This window comes from Centroberyx gerrardi, chromosome 22 (genome assembly GCF_048128805.1).
Source record: "Centroberyx gerrardi isolate f3 chromosome 22, fCenGer3.hap1.cur.20231027, whole genome shotgun sequence".
NCBI lineage: Eukaryota > Metazoa > Chordata > Actinopteri > Beryciformes > Berycidae > Centroberyx > Centroberyx gerrardi.
Genome location: NC_136018.1, coordinates 9,264,177 through 9,286,372, shown reverse-complemented (window position 1 = coordinate 9,286,372; position 22,196 = coordinate 9,264,177). Strand labels below are relative to the sequence as shown.

The 22,196-nt window shown below is 39.5% G+C and overlaps 1 protein-coding gene across 1 annotated transcript; it reads left to right on the top strand.

Annotated features, from left to right (window-relative positions):
• Positions 1–14,153: 14,153 nt before the first annotated feature.
• On the top strand, positions 14,154–21,652 carry insig1 (insulin induced gene 1). The gene is made up of 6 exons (XM_071904940.2): positions 14,154–14,343; positions 14,595–14,942; positions 16,261–16,385; positions 16,655–16,821; positions 17,667–17,766; positions 19,837–21,652. The coding sequence occupies exons 1-6, from the start codon at positions 14,286–14,288 to the stop codon at positions 19,861–19,863; spliced, it is 825 nt and encodes a 274-aa protein (XP_071761041.1). The 5' UTR covers positions 14,154–14,285; the 3' UTR covers positions 19,864–21,652.
• Positions 21,653–22,196: the final 544 nt, after the last annotated feature.

The following is a 22,196-nucleotide window of genomic DNA, read 5'->3' as shown; positions in this document are numbered from 1 at the left end:
AAAAGGCAGGACACCTTTGACAACCTACCACTACTGTGCTCAATTTGTAACAGATTCTACTCTGTGACGGTTTAAAACTACACACTTTCCCTGTCAGCTTCACAACTCACAGATCAGAAATGACACAAAAATAACATCTCTATCTCCCGCTCACTCCCATTTCTCTAACTGACACTCGCACACATGTATGCATTAATGTATACACACACACACGCAAAAACTGTTGAGGAATTATACATATATGGTTTAGATCTGGACATGTCCATATGTGCGGACTGGAGATGTTTCCTCGCTGCTCTGAATTTCAAGATGCAAAGAGACTCACTGGAAAGCAATGTCAATATCGAGGGCTTGGAGCCAAAAGGGCGTAAGTGCGATTTTGGGCGAATATGAGTATTATATATCAATTGAAAGGTCTCAGTGAGATCTTTTCAGTGCCAAAAGGACACAACTGAAATCATGACCCATAAGTTTTAATTAAACAAAAACTGAAAGCCGTAACAGTAAAAGTAGGGTTTTGTTTGCTGCCAAAAGGGTGTAACTGCACTTACGCCCTTTTGACACCAAGCAAAACCACACTTTTAACACTGAACAAGCATTGTGGGTAGAGGATTCTAACAGCACTTAGGTCAACTCAAAATGCATGCTGACGTAAGTAATGCTAGCATGGCAGCATGATCACATCATTTTTAGTATCCTATTCATATCCTAATTAATATTCTAGGTCAATATTAGATGAATGTAAATATGTTAATATTCCCATGAAATACTTAGGCCTATAGATTCAAAATGTTATTTTATAATGTTAGGAGTGTGAACTGGTCAAGATGAGCTCTGATAGTAAGACTGCTGGTAGCTGAAGTTATCCCTCAGTGTTATGAGGAGTTTTACAGGTCTTTGAATGTGTCCCAGGACACATCAATAAGTGATGTGTCCTGGGACACATACAAAAATGTATTATACAAGCAAAAGAAAAAAAAAGTAGTAGTTTAGAATCAAAAGTCGTTTCTTATGTCTATAGAGGTTTATTAAAAAGGTTTATTAAAAGTTTTTAACAGAACAAAATTATCAATCAATTTGATATGTTCCATGTAGCCTACAATTTTAAAGGCCTTGGTGAAAGTTGCTGAGCATTACTTCAAGATAAAGATATTCATTCTGATCTTGTTTTATATTTCAGTGTTGATTGAAGTGTAATTGCTAGATTTGTATTAAAATGAATGTGTTTTACAATTGTTTACTTACATACGCCCATATTCTGCATGGCTGTATTGGGACAATGTTTGTGCCAAAAAGGCGTATTTCACTCTTTTGCCATTTTTAAAAGAGTTAACAAATATAATTCAACTTAAACTGTAGCAGTATTGTTTTTATAGTAATGCTCAATCTGATAACACAAAAAGTTAAAATATTGTGCTTAGTATGTGGTAACGGCAGCTGATCCAAGTTTGATCAAAAATTGTTTTGGCTCCTGTAAAATCTACTATAACGCACTTACGCCCCTTTGGCTCCAAGCCCTCGATATCTGCGTCTGCTCTAATGAGGGCGTTTGATGTCATTAACTGCAGGGCAATTATTGATCCTAACCAAATGCCGGGAATAACAAGCATATGATGAGCTGATGCTTTCTGATTTAGTTTTTTCTTATTATGTTTCCATGGAAGCTGATTTTAGTTATTTCCTCAACTGTACAAGTGAAAGAATACCAGATGAAGACACAAAGATACAAGGTTGCACATTACCACAGAAGACATTATTCCAGATAAAAATAATATGATAATGCTGTGACTTTTCTCACAAAATATCTATTCGGTGTGTTTTTGCAATTGTTAGTGTTAAGTGATGCAAGGGTGTGTAAACAGATTGGGTGTACTTCAAGGATACAGAAGAAAGTCTGTGTGTGGAATCTGAAGGCACCGAGGATAGAAATCCCATCTGTATGGCAGTATGACTTCTGTGGTTTCTGACTCAGGGGCAAAACACACACATCACACACATGCACACACCCCTCAACCCCCACCTTCACCACCACAAACACACACACACACACACACACACACACACACACACACACACACAAAACAAGCAGAGACACATTTGGTGCCTCTACTATGGGGGAGTAAGATCTTGGCCGCTTCTTCGCGTCTCCATAGTCAACCCAAGTCTTTGACCAAATGTTTATTTGCTTCACACCAGAATCAAGTGCCAAACAAGATACAATCTGCTCTTTTCATGTGATTAGATTGAGCACATTGGGAGGCATTTTCATCTCTATTTCTGCCTCCCAGTCACCGTGATCCTAATTATCCATCTAAAGGTCACATATTTTTCAGTTTTCATGATTTTACTTTCAAATATACTACAGCTCTGGATTAGAATAATGTTCTTCATAATGGTTTGTATATAAATGTAGCTTAAGCAAAAGGTTAATTATTGAATGAATTTGACTAAGTCCTCACATTCAGAACAGTCACAATACACTGCCCTGATTGGCCGACAGTACCAGCTCATTCAAACCTTTTGAGTGGAGGCAATCATCATGTTTTCACAGTTTTGTCTGTCTGCAATAGTATTTGTTATGTCTGTCTACAATTTTCAGTGTGTTTTGTAATTAATTGTGCTGTGTCAGTTCCAATGTTGTATACTTGTGCAATACTACAAAAAAAATAAAAACAAAGACCAAGTCCAGTTGTGATGCTTTCACTGTCCAAAACTGCCTGTAAAGAAGAAAAAAGATGGATTTTTGAAAATGCAATAACTTAAAATTTACCTGCTCAAACAAAGCCAAATTTTAACAGTTTATTCATTAAACATATTTGATCATATATGCACATGCATGTAAGAAAATTTGAATTCCTACAATAGGGCTCCTTTAAAATATTACATCATACTTCTTTGCATGAACCCATTGAAATAAAACTCTCCTTTAATGTTGGCATGCTGTACCTATTTGTTCTGTACCACAATGTTCTGAAAACACAAGAAAAAGCATTAGATAGATAGACTAAAATAGACAGATTCCACAACCTAGCATGGCTACAAATGAATCAAAGGCAGTGAGTCTGAGATAATCACAGCCAGGCACTCTGTGGGGAGATCAAAAGTAGAAAATCTGCACCTGCCAGTGTGTGGTGCCTGGGTTGGCTGGCTCACTGAGGGAAACAGGACAGCAGCTCCTATTCTAAAGGGACCACAATATTAACACTATGTGACTGATGACACCATGCACAGGTCAGGATCGATTTCTCATGACGGTCTTATTTGTAAGCCCCTAAGGTTCACGGCAGCGAGAGCCACAGAGGAGAAACTGTGGGATTGAAAACTGACTCTTATTATTTGGCGAGGTGATGTGTTGAAGTGTTCCATCTAAGGGGAATGATGTCTTACATCCTTAACACACTATCACACCAGCGCAGATGGCAAGGTGGAGAGTGTCCTTTCACGTGAACTCTGACATCTGAACCTGGTTGTGTTCATTGGGAGTTTCAGACAAAAGTGTGAAATCCTTGACACCATTTGCACCTATAGGTCCACGTCATCATGGCTTGCTTATTAGCAAAAAGCCAGACAGGCTTTAGCTTAGTGAAAGGGAGGTATGGAGAAGTATATCATTACCCCTGGATGTATTTAGGCGTTTGTCCTTCAGTCTTACTGCTCTTATTGCATTACTTCTTTTCTTATCTCTTCTCTTAATTTTTGTCGAGTAATATTTATGTCTGATTTACTGCATTAGGAACCTGCAAGCATTTTACTGCACTTGAAACATTGTCTCTAACCTCAACCATACAAACATATTTATAGATATTTAAATTGCATCAGAAATATAGTGAAGGCAGCCACAAAAATCATTAAAAAGTAAAACTATTATATTTACAGCACAATGCCAGTGTAGAAGCCGCACGGTAAAAAGTTTAATGTAGACAGCAAGTCAAATCACAGCATGAGAATAAGATTTGCCAGTCACATCTGAAATTTGTGAACTGAAAAAAGAGTTCAATCCCCTTTCAACCCTATCACACTTGTTCTTCAAAAAGCATATAATAGATTCAAGAAGCTCTATTTCACTGGCAGTATGCAGAAATCTTTGGTACAGTGTGTGTTTACTGGTACTATATTGTTGCAAATTCACCTCTCAGCCTCAATCCACTCTTGCTGCTCCATGCAAGGAGCAATTTGAATCAATAAATAACACCAGGCTTGCTCCACATATTTGCAATGCGACAATAAATATTCCAGCAAATTACAATGTATTGTTTTCAAAACTTTGACTGAAATTCTCCTATTTTAATTGGCAGAACACGAGAGTCCCTCTGGATTTTATATTCAATTTCCCAGCGACTATTCTTTCTCAGATCAGTTAATAACCTCTAAGTTGATTAAAGAGCATAATCATCTTCATTCCATTTTAATCTATTAAAGCAGTATAATTCATTTCTGCAAACTTTCTTCTATCTGAAGAACTTCAGTAATATGTGAGCCTAATGCAAGGCGCCAATGACATCTGACTCTCTGAGGATTTTTCTCCTTCTGTTTCCTATGGGTGATTAAAAGCAGATCGAAGTAATGACGGATTGCACACACCATGTAGCACCTTTCCAAGTCTAGACTGGCAGATGACACTCCTTTCTCCCCTTACATCCGTACATTCAGATGCCTTTAGAGGGTTTCAGATGTAACACATCTGAGTCTCATTTTGACTGGTGGATTCAATTCCACCTTCAAGGCTTTACTTACCAAAGAGATTCTCCTCGGCTCAACTCACAAGCACTCAGCCGTTGATGAAAGTCATGCCCCTTTGAGAATCTGTCGGTAGTATGGCATGGTATGGTTGAACTAGCTTATCAAATGAAACATAAAGAAAACTGTGAAGCTCTTGGTCGTGAAATGTTTCATTTTTTACCTGCATGAAAAATGTAAATCAGTTCCTATAAAAGTAATCTGTATGTTTAGGCGCAATATATTTTAAAAGACATTGTTGGGCAAAAAATGTGCAGATGAAAACCAAACTATAACATGCGTTACATTTTAGATGCTTTACCAGTGATCATTTTACTTGATTGCAAGGGATTCAGATGGTCAACGTTATTATTCTGGTCATGGTGAGATGGGATGTTTTCCTACTCAAAGTGTAGTGACGTCAAGGATGCCCATTTGGCAGTCAAAGTAGGGTTTTTGATATGTATATTCACTGAAATTATCATCTTTGTTTCACTATCTCATGATTTCATTAGCTGCAATTAGATGACAAGAGAACTTTTGTAATAATTGCCTGCAATTATTGGATAGGCTGTGTCCATTAGCATTTTGCTTGTCTCATGATTTAAAAGTGCCCTGTAATCCTCCAACTGTAATAGATCTATGATGAACAATTACCTTTAAAGGGATGATAATGACAGACTAACTAGAAAACAATTTACCTGCTCCTTCAACAAGAGGACAATTGTTGCTGCGTAGCTTAAAGAGGAAAAGAGAACACATCTTATAGTCCAACGCTACACTTTATTTTCTTGAAGTGTGTACACACTATACAATACACGCTCTGTTGTAGATTCAAGAGCTTGTAATTGAATACATCCTTTAAACGTGTGTAAATGCACATCTGTGAATCTAAGAGGAAAAGATGTCAGACTAATGATCAGAGTGGGGACACATAAGTCACTCAAACCCTTTTAATACAAAGAATTCAGCAAGAAGGGGCTTGAGGTGGGAAAGAATATGCCTTCAAACTGTGTTATCCCTGTCAAGTGAAAATCATTCACAGGTAATATAGACTTCCAGGCCAGCACTGGAATAGAGAGTCTCTTTTCCCGACCTCTCTGGCCACTAGAAGAGAGCTGTTATCGAGGAATACGATTGCCGTCTCGGTGGACCTCGTTGGATCCTTTGAACTGAGCCCAACGAGATCTTGACTCAAAATCAAAAATGTCTGCTTCCGTTTACAAAGAAGAACACTTTTGTACAAAGAATATCACATATTCTGTGCCTTTCTAAATTCCAATTTCCAGTACAGCAGCTTGCATACAAATGTTTGATTAGCCTATGTATTAGATGTCTTTGAGTCTCAGCAAGTTTGTTTATGGGGGACCAATAGGGCCAAAATCAAATGATGTGTCATCCAGGCCATGTTAAATCTTTATTGTTGTCATAGTTGTAATTTTTTATTCTCAGTGTCTCAAACAAACTAAAGCTGAAGGCCATGTATTTTTGTCCTGCCACCATAGCAACACAGTCTGACTGTCTTGACTCGTGTGGAAATGATGAGGAGGAAGCATGTCACCTGACACGATTCTCCAATGAGACTACAATCCACTGTGATGAGGAAGTGATGGACTGCATGCTACACGTTCCCGCCTCCATCCTACTCCTAAAGACTTGTGTGTAAACGTGTGATCATATAAACCCTCAGAAGCCTCCCTCTGCTACTTGGAAGAATATGAACATGAACAAGAACATGATGTAAAAAGAAAGAAAGAAAGAAAGAAAAAAGAAAGACAGAAAGAAAGAAAGAAAGAAAGAAAGAAGGAAACATCACAAGATATATTTATATTTTCCCTTTAGCAATTAATTGCTCTATCATTTACTGTTATGTGAGTGCCATCTGCTGTTCATTCCTGTAAGGACAAATAACTGTGTGCTTTCCCTGATCCTGCCACTAGAGGCACGCTGCACTGTGCTGATGGTTTATATCAGCTGATGGAAAATAGGGCAGGTTTAGTGGCTGCAGACAATTTTGATGACGGAAATACCATTACAACTTCCTTGATACACACCTGACCATAAAATGTCACATGCTGCAGTGTTTGTAACCATTTTCTGCAGATAAATACTTATGTTTTGTTTCTTTTATCACCTAGATAAAGTCACGCATGCTCCGGCACTATCACTATTCTAACTTATCAGACTTGATAAGTCAGCCATATAGGCCTACCTCTGTCCAATAGTGACCCTGCAATAACTGCCACCCTTTTGCAGTGATAAAAAGTACAACAACAACATCATGTGCAAGCCTGTATAGAGGTCCTGCAGCAACTGATAACGTAATAACTGCCAGGTAGAAATGGGTTGGGTCATAAAACCTATTAATGTAATAAATTCCCGCATAATGTAATTATATCCTGCTATTTTGGAAGCCATTTTCGTCTCACTGTTTTTTTAATGTAATGTAGTAACATCACATTATTACATGACCTGGCGATTGTGACTTCATAAAGGATGTAACATATTTTTAACTGACGATGTAATAACAATACTGATTAATAATGTAATAACTCTGAATATTAAGAAGAATGTAATAACTCAAGTTATAACATTATTCGTCAATATTATTATTATTATATTATTATTATAACTATTATCATCAGTTAAAAATGTTACACCCCTTATGATGTCATAGTCACTGGTTAATGTAATAATGTGATGTTATATTGCAGCATCTTATTACATTAACAGCTTTTATTACATTTTCTACCCATTTAAAATGACATTTTGTTACATTTTGACAAGTTATTTAATTGTCAGTTCCTACAAACCTTGCAATGAAATGCAGTGCTATATTTTATGTCATGCTCCAAATTGATTGATAATAATATAAGTTTGTGTTTAATTAAAATCAATCTTGAAAAATATTGAAGCGATTTAATCTTATATCCTTTCACAGTGTTTCATTTTTATGGAGGAAGGGCAGTCAAGCGTGATTTCTTTCTCATCAAGCAAGTCATGTGTGATTCTCCTGTATAAACATGAATCATACTCATCAGCAATATCAGCAATATAATCTCTGAGCTCATCATTTCATCAGTTGAGTGAGCAATTTGTGTATTCAAAGCTTTAAATCTTTTGTGTGCAAGCAAAATATTCATTCACAACTACAAATGGGCAATATTTCCAGGGTGTAGTGACTATCCAAAAAACAAAGGGTATGCACTAATAATCCATATTTAGTTACTTTTGATTGTTTTATAAAACCTGTGATTCATGTCTGAAAAAAAATCATTGTACACTTTGTAAAAAAGAGACTTTTGGGGACAGAATCTTTAAGCTTTTGAAATACTTGTGTGTGTAATGAGGAAAAATGGTCTTTCCAAAATCTGTTCCCCAGTGTGGAGTTACTTGAACAGCAATGCTGTGATGCTCTGATGAGACTATTTCATACAAAAGAAACTCACATGCTTACACTGATGACCAGAGCAGGCCAATACAGATGATACAGCTTGAACCAATGAGAACAGAAGGGCAGCTGTACAGGTCACACTGTCTACTCTCCAGCCAATTCTGTGACTTTCCCTCTAATCACATGATGCCCTTCAGTCTTTGGGTACTAGATGCTGGGTAATCAAACTCTGAATCAAGGTTTTGAACCGTGAAACAGCAGGTCAAATAAACAAAGAGACAATCTATGTGACAATCTGAGCCATGAGTAACTCGACCCCTTACTTGGTTTTCTGGTCTGAACCTTTTCAATTTTGTCCAATGACTTTTTACCTCGACTTCAGAAAATAGGATTTTTATTATGTCTGTATTATTGGAAGATTTTCTAAAATATGTTTTAAAATATGTATTTTCTGTTTTCCAAATATTGAAAAGACAAAATACACCAGTTTTATGTGATTTATTTTGATAAGGCAATATTTAATTTGTGAGAGAATTCATTTTTTGTTTATTTCTATCAAAAGCCTAAGCTAATTGCCTTCATCGTTTGAAAAGTGTGTCACAACTTATATAAGCAACATCTGTGGTGTTTTTTCCTGTCATTAACAGGGTCAAGTGGAAATAGTCTGACAACAGTTTACTTTTTAACTTTTACTTACTGTTTCCCACAGTAATCCTCTTTGGCAACAGTGTGTTCAGCACTTCCCCTGATATGAGGCCAACATGTTAAACATTAAGCTATAGCCAGACAAGGATCAGGACTGGGTTTCCTGAGGTAAAGGTGGTCTGATCCACCTGATGTCCACATGGTGTTACAGTAGGACAGTGATGAATGAATAGTGGTGGGTGGTTGGCAAGGTTTGCACTAAGCATGCCATGTTCATTCTATATAACCTGCCAATCAAGGACTTAATTATTATTCAAAATATTCATTCTTAAATGGAGTGTCACAGAAAGAAATCTGTCCCATCAAACCAACCAAACAACCAGCTTGCTTTAATCTCCTCATCATACCATCAAAACAGATATCTGAGATTGTTTATCAACTTATTCAGGTTATTTTAACTCACCTCATGCTCACTTCTTTCTCTCTTTCCCTCTCTCTCTCTCTCTCTCTCTCTCTCTCTCTCTCTCTCTCTCTCTCTCTGTCTCTCTTACACACACAGACACAGACACACACACACACACACACACACACACACACACACACACACACACTGAACTTACCACACTGAGGGAGCCACTGTGATTGGTCAGGACTGACACCTGAGCAGACAGGCGGGGATAATAGAGGAGGTCCATTGGTTGTTTGCATTGCACTGTTCATGGGCTAATGTACTGGATTTAAATAGAGGCTTGAATGAATTCCCATCAGCAGACTGTTTCAATATATGCTAACCCTTCTTTTAACCAGGCAAGTTGACTCAGAAAACAATACGTGTTTCCAAAACTGTACATGTAAATAATTAAAACAACCAACATACACAGTGTAGATAGAGTACTTATCACCTTGATGCAGTTTCCTGTAAGAAAGATAACAAGCTGAGCTGTTTGCCTTTAGAGTCAAATGGCTATTGAAAGGTCAATGGCAGCAATAAGCTTAGTAGTTGGAAGCGCAGAGCTGATAAGAGCAGTAGGCAGTGTATCGCACCAGACACATAATTGAGGCTATATAAATATCAATACTCTAACTCTAACCACACTGAATGTGAGTTTATGTATCTCCAAAATAGACTCATTTTCATTGAATAAATAGTGGAATCCCTATGGTCATGCAACAGGGGGAAAAATGCAATTTTATCTTATTATGGAGAAGATGGTTCCAATAAGGAAGTGTTTTTTCTTTCTTTTCAATCCATCCTATTCTTTCTGTTTTGCCATAACTATGAGTAGGAGATAAGCGTGCTGTGGAGGAGTGAGTCTAGGATCTGGCTATATGAAAAAGGTGAGCTGCTCTGTGGCTTTTTTGGAGCATCTCCCTGCCGAACGCTAAAGAACAAAGGGGCTGGGAGATTGTGTCCCGGTGCCACACCCTCAGGCTGTAGAGTCAGGGCCTTTATGGCGCCCTTTGTTCAGCTGCTTGATACCCTCTATACCCCAGAATCCCCTTTCATCTTTCATGGCATAGTGATAGAGAGCTGGTGAGGAGGTTGTGCATATCCAGAGGACCCAGAATGCACTGAAGCGGAGGAACTGGAGGAAGATGGTAGAGGGGGTTGGCGAAATTTGGGCAAGCTGTGGAACGATTAGCACCCTAGTAATACAAAAGGATGGATGGCACAATTACCCATGGTGCACTGTGATCATAATTATGCCTTACAGAAAAAATACCATCTTTATGAATGGGTTACACCATTTGAAAGATTCTCTAAATGTACAGTATCGTAGCAATCGTGCAAGGGAGCGAAGAAGAAATGCAATGATTTGTGACGCCTGAGCTAGGGGGAATAAACACAGAATGAAGTTGAGACTGTTGTAGTCTTAATCAAGTATCCATGAGGATGGATTAGGATGTTTCCCTTCATAATTTCACACAGGATTGAGGAAAAAATTGTCAAGCTCCAGTTTGATAGATCAATTTACCATCTGCTCCAGCAGGCTTTTCCTTTAGATATAATTCAATCCCTCCCAGTCTAACAGCATAATCTATGACACGCTTGATCTGGTATTCATTTGAAGTGTCGTAGCATCCTGCTTTATCTTCTGATGTAGCTGAGACCTCCTCGACGCCAGAGCCATGCAGCACTGCTGGTTGCTAGGAGCTATTTGCTATATGCAGAGTCATTTTCATGGTTATTATGGTCCACATAAGCTAACATATAACTCTTGATCCCAGCCTCCATATTAATGCACGTGTTACTGTCAGCTTATTAGAAGAAGCAATCCAATTCCCCCTCTCACTCTCTTTCACACACACTTTCTCTCTTTTTCTCTATTTATCTTTTTCCCTCTCTCTCATTAACACGGTGCAATGAAATATTCAAGTGTTAAAGAAGCTGTTATAATATTGATGGTTTATGGTTCTGCTCATTTTGATGGCGATGTGGTGTGTATGAGTCATCTCAGGTCACACATACCCGACACTTCTTCTTGATGCAGCCATGAGTAGATCAACACACACACACACACATTCAAACAGAGAGAGAGATGTACACACATGCACACACACACAGGCCCTACATGTGCACACACACACACATTCTGCTATAGGCTTTTATCCTCAGGCGCTAGGATTGGCTAGAATTACATAGAGAGAAGCTTATTCATTTGGGGAACGTACACACACTCCTTCCCAGAGACGAGTCTTAAACTTACTCATTTTGTCCTGAGGCAGAGAAGAATACTATTGTTGGGTTACTGTGATGGTGTAGTAGTTGGAGCCCTTGGGGAGCTCCCTGTAGCCACCCTTCCCTCTGTGACCTCCTTTCCCCTTTGTGAAACTGTGAGGCGCTGACGATTTATCTATGTTAACCACATGGCCCGCTGAAATTAGGATAAAGTAAGTCTGGCCGATGTCATTTTCTGTGGATCGCAGCAAAGTGAATGTGTTTGGATGTTGCTTTGGGGCCACAACAGCACGTTTGTAAAGAGGTCATGAGTGAGGCTCTGTGCCATTATATCCAAACGTAGCTTCAGCATCCTCTAAGAAAGATATGAAATGGGTGAGGAAGAGAAAGAAACACTTCAGTTGGTTAAAAAGTGGAATTTCCTCTTTGACAGACTTCTTATCCTGTAAGACATGCTGTATTTGTTCAAGCCGTCTGCATAAACCAACACAACTCCAAGCATTTCGAAATGAGATGGGGGAACAAAACTAACTTTTCAGCCCTCAATATACTTTCATGCTTGACTTATTTGGTACAAAAGAGTGAAATTGCTCCAGTGAAATACAGCTATGACATTTTTATTTTACCATTCAGTTATCACTGCCATTTTAGAAATGTGATTCTTATTCTATTGAAAGTGGAACAAATTTAAAGTCAGCCAATTTGAATGTGCTGTCTGGAAACCATAATATCTATAAGATGACTTATACATCCATACATAATACTAACATTCAAAAACTCATTCTGAACCTGAAATTGGGAAATTGTGTGATGGCATGGTAAGAAGTAACTTACAATATGAATGTCCTACAAATAAACTAGCTCCCACTCTATAATAGAGTATCAAATTTGCATTCATTACTTGCAGGTATGAAAAAGTCACTGGTGTGATTGTCATATTTTCATGTCAATTTTCATAAATGTAGTTATTGGGTGTGTTTATTAATAAGCCCTTCAGTAATTGGGGCATTGTTTTCCTCCACATAGCACGTCAAATCAGCCATAAAACAAAGAGATAAATTCAGCGGCTGTGTTAAGGCTTTGAAGTTCAACGTTGGATGACAACCAGAAACCAATCCCCACATCACATCCTCATATGCTGCTGCACTCATTTCTGCATATCCACACTACCTAAATTGCCAAGAAACAATGAATACAATACCCTGAGACATCAGCAGCAAAAATAATTACTCCAAAAAAGGATTTTAATTAAACTTAATTGAAAAGAAATGCTATCTGATTGATGTGCTCTGTGTTTTTGTCTACCAAATTTGCTCTAGGTCATGAAGCATCACTCAATTTTGCAAGCCAATTTGCATGAAAAAGATGATTCACCCGTGGTATTACTTTGCACAAAGTGCCGGCAGCTGATGTTGAGTAAATCCAGTCTTATTTTGGAACTTTTTGACAGTCAAGTTGAATCAACTATAGATTTTTGTTAATCTCCCTGGATAAACAACTCAATTTCATCTAGAAGTGTGTAGCATTTTCTCAGTTTTGCACAGCGGTAAATCAGAATATCTACCCCAGATAATGTGTGAATTAACCTTTGTGAATTGATGCATGATTACTTTTCAAATGTATGTTATGTGTGTGTGTGTGTGTGTGTGTGTGTGTGTGTGTGTGTGTGTGTGCATGGGTGTGTCCAAAGTTGCAGAAGGAAGCAGAACATAAAGCTGTAGAAGTGTGGTTTATGCGGCACGTAAACTATGGCTGTTGGTTCACTAAGCAAAGAGAGTTTTGTTATCATGCTGCGGTGAAGACACCCAACTGGGTCACATCACAGATTCTTGCAAAACATGTTTCCATGTTGTTGTTGGTCCCTGAATCACTGTGTCATCCGGGCGTTGAACCTCTCCATTTACATTATCTTGCCAGCCTGACGTGCGGAGGCCCTGCAGGATCTGATCTGCACACTCCTCCCTGCAAGACACACCTCCTCTGAGCTGACCTGCAGTTCAACCACTGTATCAACACCACATAGCTTGTTGTGCCACTAACCTCATTTCCAAATACATGCATGCCTATATAAAGGTACCTGTCCAGGAGTGTGGATTTAGGTTGTGCAAGCACTGCAGCATACTGGAATACGTTTAGTTAAGCAGAGAGAGATTGTGCTACACTTTTAGATTGCTTTTCTTGACAGGATTTGCAAAAGTTTCAGCGCTTATCCACTTCAGTGTATGAGAAAAAAGCTCAAGATTGAGTTTTGTTTTTAGCCTGGTATCATAGAGACATTTCCATAAGAAAAAAAACACTATAATATTTCAACAAGGACCTATTCTGTGGATGTCAGTGGTGAGTTTATAGTGACCACATTGTAATTTATGGTATTTTTATCTACTAGTGTATCACTATAATATTGCTAAATGGACATATAGGCGTATCACTATGTGGCCTTTGCTGTGATATTTCCAAAGTATCCCTATAGTTCTTCAATGCCTCTTTCTGTAAGAATTTTTGCTGCGTTTTTGAAGAAGTTTTGGTTTCATTTAACAGCCTGGTTGTGCTCAGGCTGCAGGCTGGTGTGACTGTCCCGGACGAGGGGGCGGTGGGGTGGCGTCACGTCATATCAGCCGCCGCGCTCTGATTGGCTGACGATTCTCACCCGACACAGCTGTGATTGTTTTCTGCAGAGGAAGCTCTTGTCTCTGGTATGAGCTCTGTGCTCTGGGATGGAATAGCAGCTTTTTTTTTCTCTCCCCTAGCCCCTCTCTCACTAACGATGATGTGAACAAACAACGTGATTACAGTCCTTGTTGTAAGAGAAGAAAAAAAAAAGATCCCGGCTTAATCATTTCCAAGGCGCGAATGAACAGGAGTGGAGGTTTCTCTTTCGACCAGACACTGAAGACGTCTGGAGATCAAGGTAATCAACTCTCAATGATCTATAGCATTTTTCCTCTGTTAGACTAACTGATCCGTAAAGTCTACAATTTAGTTATTGAAGCAGAATCAGGAAAATCATTACTATGAACTTTGTGGATCTCATCACTTAATAGGTTACATCTGTCATCTGGCAACACTGTATCTCTCTATTGTTATTAATGTATCTCACTCTGGATATTATGACAATGAGTGACTTAACTTATCGGTGTTCTCCCCCCCCCCCAAAAAAAGCCCTGAAGTGCCAAATGCCAAGACTAGAGGACCACTGCTGGAGTTGCTCCTGTGCATCGAGGGTGGAAACTAAGAATTCATCTGGGGCGAACTGGGTGGCATCAAAAGCCGAAGAAATGATGTCCATCATCACCTCGGTGCTGAGCAATGCCTACGGCTCTCTGCACGACGTCAGGACGGCCAACCTGATCCGCCGGGGTCTCGTGCTCTTCACCGTCGGAGTGTTCCTCGCGCTGGTGCTCAACTTGCTGCAGATACAAAGAAATGTCACTTTGTTTCCCGAGGAGGTGATGGCAACTTTGTTTTCATCCGCCTGGTGGATCCCTCCTTGTTGTGGCACGGGGGCCGGTGAGTGGACAGCTTCGGTTAAATGTTATTACTGCATTATAGATACCAGTCACTCTGGGTGGGAGCAGTTTGACCAGGTGAGCTGCAGTTTACTAGGCTACTAAGTTTGGACAAAGGAATGCAGAGGGGGAGGGGTTGTAGTGCAGAAGCCTGTACCTTTTTTCCTTGTAAAGACCAAGCAAGGGATGTAGTGAGAGAAGATAAACCCACCTAAACTCACTTTACTTACCTTTTGGATTAGGGGAATAGACTTTACCCAGCCTTTTAGTCTCATATGAATGTCTATGAGGTAAATGTATAGCATACATCATAGTAAGTAGTGTCAAACTGGTGTTTAAAATACACGAGGATATGGTATTTCAACACACGAATTCGTGCTTTTCTGTAAATATACTTGATTTGTGCTTATCTTGGTGGTTTTCCTTATGATGAGCACCGACTGATGTCATAGTTTACCCGTCTTTTTACTTGCCTGTGCACAGCACACATCATGACTAACTTCATGATCAGGTGGTAATGAATCACCAGCTTGCACAAACAGTCGGGTTTGTTTTTGTTATGTATTATATAAGCCTTCTCCCAGGCCATACTGGTCCTGGTGGTTTTGTCTGGGAGTCCATTATAAAAGCTCACGCATACGGTAGCGCTTCTCGCCGTGTGATTGGTCGCAACAGCCGGACACGGGTGAGCTGCTCGCTCATTGGTTAGTTTCGTAACGGGTGAGCTGAGGGGGCGGTACCTATCAGGCCAGGAACCAGGAAGTCAGAGAATGAAATAAATAACCGCATCTCAGCTCCTCCCCTCGTGTGCTGTAAGGCAGAGCAGCTCACAAAAACAAACAAATGAGTGTAGCTTCTCATGTTTGACATTCTTATGTTTGACATTGCTCTATGTCTTACTAATTTCCCTCCAGGACACACAATAACATGCTAACAGTCTTCATTTAGGCTAAGTATATAGGGACATATTGTGTGTCTGTGGTGCTCAATAGTGAGTTTAGACTAGAGTGACCTTATTGCAGTTTGTGCTATTTTTATCTCCTGTAGTATCACTACAAAATTCCTATAATATTCCTACAGGAGCTTCTAGTTTTGCTGTGATATCTGTATAGTATCCATCTCACATTTATTATAGAATTATTACAGCTCTCTTTGTAAGGGTTTTAAGCATATGTAGGCCCATGGCAAATCCTAAATATGGGAACTCATGTTCAGGAAATGATTCAACACTGTAACTCTTATGACAAGAACTGCACTGTGGCATTGTACAGAATTTATGCTTATCTTGTGTAAACCGGTGTGTTTGCCCTTCTTCGCAGCTGTTGTGGGCCTGCTGTACCCCTGCATCGACAGCCACTTAGGAGAGCCGCACAAGTTCAAGAGAGAGTGGGCCAGTGTCATGAGATGCATCGCGGTCTTCGTTGGTATCAACCACGCCAGCGTTGTATCCTTTCACTGACTAGACGCTCATGCCTGAAGGGGAGGAACTCACCTGTTTGCATACAGTTAATGTCATTGTCACGCTTCACTTAGTTGGTTCCTCCCTGGAAAAAAAAGATCTGTTTCACCTTTCCATTGCTAGTTTGGACAGAGACACCCTTCTTTACCCTTTACCTATAGGAACTGAGCTTTACAGATGATACAAATATTTGAGTAAGAGCTAATCCCATGCTCATTCTGTTTGACTTTGCCCTTAACTGCTCCGTTACACAGAAACTAGACTTTGCCAATAATGTCCAGCTGTCCCTCACCCTGGCAGCCCTGTCCCTGGGCTTGTGGTGGACGTTCGACCGCTCCAGGAGTGGCTTCGGCCTGGGCATCACCACTGCCTTCCTAGCAACTGTGTTCACACAGCTGCTGGTCTACAATGGAGTCTACCAGTAAGTCTGTAATTAACATTCATTTTCTGTAACAAAACAGCATTTCAGTAAAGTTTGACTGTTCATATCGCATGATGAGGCGTTATAAGTGGAACAGTCTGTCCAAGTTTTCACTTTTGAGGAAACAAAACTTTTTGAGGCCCATTACCATGACATTCAGTAGTGCTTTGTCATCACTTCCATTCTGGTTTTGGGTTACAGCCAGTAGGAATGAAAACTATGTTGCTGGATTTTAGTGTTTATTATATTGGTTTCAGAGTAAGAACCCCCCCCCCCCTGTGAATAAAGTAGATACACAGTCTGGAAGTATTCCCACCCGTCCAATTCCATCAAAGAGGATGTGGCAGATAAGACATAAAACAAAAAATGCAATTATATGGTGATTTGGGATTCCCATGTGTCTGTCTGGAAGCCCAATTAATAAGCCCTCCTACCTGCCTCAGTGGCACGTCATCAAAAACACCCAGCTGAGTGGAGGGACTGTTGCTTCAGTTTAGAGCCGGGGTTCAAAAGGCAGCCGCAGCTCATGTTGACCAGGCAAGGTAGATACAGGGGGGAGAGAATGAGCGGAGATAATGATGTTTTTCAGCGTCAAACACAGATCTCCTCACTTGGAGATCTGTCTTTGACATTGTGGTTAAGTTGCCATTCCGGTTTGTAAGAGTTAACTACAAACATGTGGTTGTTTGTTTGACGACTGGGAATCCTGGTAGAGATTCAGTTTCTTGCTCAAAGACGCTTGAGCAGGACAGATGTTTGCTGACATGGGGCTTGAACCCAGGACGTCTGGTTGATGGACGGTCTCTCTAACAACTAATGGATGTATTTTTCTTTCTTTCTTTTAGGTATACGTCTCCAGACTTCTTGTATGTACGCTCCTGGCTCCCATGCATATTCTTCTCAGGAGGTGTTACTGTGGGGAACATAGGACGCCAGCTTGCCATGGTAAGATCTGCTGTAACCCTATAACTCCAGGGTTAGACTGATTATTGATTTGCCAATATATCGGGCCGGTATTGTCCTTTTAATAGAAATTCGGATATTGGCCAGTCAATGTTGTCTCCAGCCGATATGACGGGAGGTGAGAATATGATTTTACTCAGCAGCGTCAGGGATGGCAGGCTGTAAAACTTGCCTCACCCTGCCTTAAACAGCTACCAAACCGCCTATTTGAATTTCATTAGTGTGGTTCTATGGGAAGTTTTAGAGTCACACGGTAGTCTAAGTGTTGTTCCAGAAACTTTTCCACCCTGCCAAGAATAAAACTCTAGGCAGAACACTGAATCTTTGTAAGTTTTGGGAAGTTTTTGGCTTTTGGTAATGGTTGAATATGAAGGTATTTAATATCAGCACAAAATATCAGCTATTGGCAGCAAAAATCCAAATCAGTATCACTATCAGCCTTCTGTCAAACTCTAGTACAGTGCATCTAGAGCAGGTGAAGAACAGAATACAATCACTTTACTACTCCAATGCACCACAAACGCTTTAATTACAATTTAGCAGATCACAACAGCGGGTAGCACTTTCACAAGGTTTAAAGTTGTGTAAAATGCACCAAAGGCCCCCCTTACTTCATAATTATCCCATCAAGTCAGCTTTGACGTCTTCATTAGGCTTCTGCCCAGAAGCCTCACCTCATTCTGTCTGTAAAGTAAGAGTCCCGTCACTCCCTCAGTTTGACTCAGTGAAAGCGTGAAAGCAGATTAAGAGCCGTTGTTTTTCACAGTTGTGGCCAGACACAGAGCCAGTCACGACTCGGCTGACCAGAGGGTCATTTGCTACTTGTTGTTTTTGTTTGTGATGGGGCCTGGAATGTTGGCACAAGTCCTCGCTCGCTTTTTTGTTCTCTGTTTCTCTCTCTCTCTCTCTCTCTCTCTCTCTCATTCTCACTCCAGTGTTTCATTTGTGAGTGGGATCAGGAACGGAAGACTTTTTTTTTTCTAAACTGTTTTTAGTGGCTTTTTTTCTTTTCTTTTCTGGATTTTAGCCAGTTACATTGGAACAATCTGTTTGGCTGCCTTAACCACGCGGAAAAACAAGTTCTGCTCTCTCCAGTGTTTCTAAGTATCAGGATCTGGGTTTCAAATAGACTGAGTAATAGATAAAAATAATAATTTCACCCTATATGGGTAGAAAAATGTTCAGCTGTTGAGACCTTACTCATCACCATCATCATTACTCATCTTTGTTGTCTAAATTTTGTTAAAACTTTATGATGAGTAATGAATACAAGCAGTTTGCAGTTTTCTTTGCAGTTTTTTCATGTGTCTTGGTGACTTGTGATGGTATCTAATATAGCAAGCATTGCTTCCTTCCCTTAATTATCAAAATGTTGAACAGTCATTTGGGGAAAAGATGCAAATGAGCAAAAAGGGAACTGAAAGTAAACAGGTCATTTCTTATAAACATAATTCTGTCACACAAAATAGTCATGATCAGTTCATAAATGGTGCAATAGAACCTGGTTTATCTGAACCCCAAGTATCTGAACTGGGCAGTTAACTGGACAGTCATGATAAGCAAAACATGCTGCCAGAGGAAAATATATTCTGTAAATTGTGCACAGTATTTGCTTTTCAACTGCAGTTTACAGTGCGCAGGGTGTTTCGTAATACTTGCATTCATGTGATTCATGTCTTGAAAATGACTCTGGCAGGGCCTTAAAAGTTTTTCAGTCATCAGAACATTTCACTAGTTTGAGTAACCTAACTTCTCAAGAGGATCAGATTAGTGACGTTTCTTTATATGACTGCAGTTGCATAAAGTCTACTGTAGTATTTACATAAAGTCTAGTTTAGTACTTACATAAAGTCTACTTTTAGCCCCTAACAAGAGACAATACAGACAAACTTGCTTTATAAACCAGTTTTTACAGATAGGACATAATGAGTTTGTGTCATGATTATGTCACTATTATAAGAACTGTTGACACTGTAATAGTGTAACTTTGTAACTGAACATGTAACTTGATTTGTTATTAACTCAGGCCTCCCTCTCTCCTCTTCCCCTTAGGGTGTTGAGAAACCCCACAATGACTGAAGGAAGCTGTGGAACGGAGGAAATACCGGAACGCAAAGGAGAGCCAACATAAAAATGGATATGTTATAGGGAGAAAGAGAAGAAAAGGAGGGAAAAAAAGACTCATAGTTTTGACAATTTCGTCCTTTGTTCTCATAACAAAGTGCGGGTCAGAAAAGCCCCTGACCTAACGTGCCATGTCCTCTGCACCTCCTTGTGGCCAAACAACCTCTCCCTCCCATCTCTGTTGTACTACATTAGCATTAGGACTTCCTTCACACCAGATGGGAGGGCAGTGTTTGCCTCTCTATTTTTTTGAAGTGACTAGTCGACTGGTTTCATTTTCACGTTGGAAGAGTGAGCTACTTAGCTTCTTGCAGTTCAGCGAGTGGAAGCGTGCGTATGTGTGCTTTAGCGTGGATGTATCTTGGTCTTAGACATGGAGAAAAAAAAAAAAAGGTGGTGCTACGATGTCTGTTTTTTGTTTTTCGCCTGAGTTATAATATGATCATAAAAGGGAAATGTTTTAGGAGTGGGCAAAAATGTCTTCACTCTCACATAGATGTGTGTTCAGTGGCCGCAGTGGGCGTCACTGTGGCACAGGGGGAGATGTGTTGTATGTTCCCAATCAAACCAAAAGAAGTATTTATTTTGCAAGTCACTGAAAAATTTGAATGATCGCACCAGTGACCCCAAACCAAATGCGTGTGTGATAATGAATGATGCAATCCATTTTTTTTTTAGATAAGTATACAATACACCGTGGGGGATATATTAGTTTTTCTGGTGGGTAGAATGAAGAGAAATACAGGAGTGCCAATCAGTTTGCTACCAATCAGTATTGGCTGATATTCACCTGTAAATATGAGCACAGTAAGCCTAAGACTTCTGATATACTACTAGTGGTAATATTTCCATTTTGTGCTGCAGAAAATGCATACCGTTTATATTTTTTGGTCGTGACCAAGCAGTGAGTTGCATTTACCAGTGAAGAATGTCATATTCACAACTATCAGTCAGCACAGGACAGCACATATTTAGTTTTTCACATGTCACTTCAAAGTATTTTTTACAGAAAACAACTCTGAAACATACAGTATATTAATAAATCTGTATCTGATTTGTTTCAGACAACAAGATCCCAGCCAGAGGATTGTTAGAAAGAGAGCAGACAGCAGAGCATTAGTGTGGATTGAAACCCACGCCAGCCATGTTCACATGGTGTTTTTATTACATAGTGAGGATACTCCTAAGGTCATCCGTGTTTTACAGGAATGTACCAGGAGAGTAACAAAACTTCGCCAGCATCTTTGGTTACTGTTACCAGTTAACACTTTCCAAGGCATTTACCTTTGTGACCAGGTGTTGAATGTTCACCTCGTGACCGACTTTTTGAATGGCCCGTGATTCCCATCGAGACATTTACTGTACGATCGTAAGCATTTCCCACTTCGAATGGTATTTTCAAACGAATGATGACAGTTTGGGAACATACACTGATTGAAGGAGAGGGCAGGACATTGTTACTTCGGCCTCGAAGATTTGCAATCTGTGATTGCCTATGTATTATAGAATGTAGTGCTTTTGTCACTATAACAGTTTAGTTTTATCATTTGTACAAACATAATGACATTATTGCTTATATGTATAATGGCTTGCCTATGTAATCAGACAGGTATTACCATGCTAGACCTACAGTATGTTAGTTAGCGTTTGGGGGTCTAGAGGATTAAGTGCAATCAGAGTATACATGAGCCGATTATTCTTCCTTATTTATTATTTCTGACAATGGCTAAAAAAATATAACTTGTTGTAATTATATGCAGTGTGGATACTTTAAAAGAGCAATAACATCTTTGTTTTTGTAAACAACAAGAAGTTTGTCAGAGATTACTTGCCTTCTTAGAGTCGATACCAATGACTTCTCTCGCCAGAGAGGGAAAATAAAAAATATATTGTGTCAAACTGTTGTAAAATCTCATTTAGTAGCATTATAGAAGGAAAACCTGATTTATTTTTTTTAAATACTTTGTTGTGACAGATCACAGAGGGGCTGGTACGCCCTGCGCTGTTTGAATCTGCTTACATTCAGGTGTGCTAAACAGAGAGGAAGCTTTATTTTTGAGGTGGTGAAGCGCCTATTATTTCAATGTGTAGAGTATGTGTGTGTCTGATATTTCAGCTGTGTATCATTTTTGCTACCTTGGATTTAAGTGAAAAATAAAAAAAAGACCTGATAAGGAAGTTTGTGTCCTCTTTATTAAGCCCATATCAGATTGATTTTACACAACTGATTTATTTGAATGCAGTTTGTTAACAGTTGTTAGGAGATGAATACCTGTGCATGGATCATG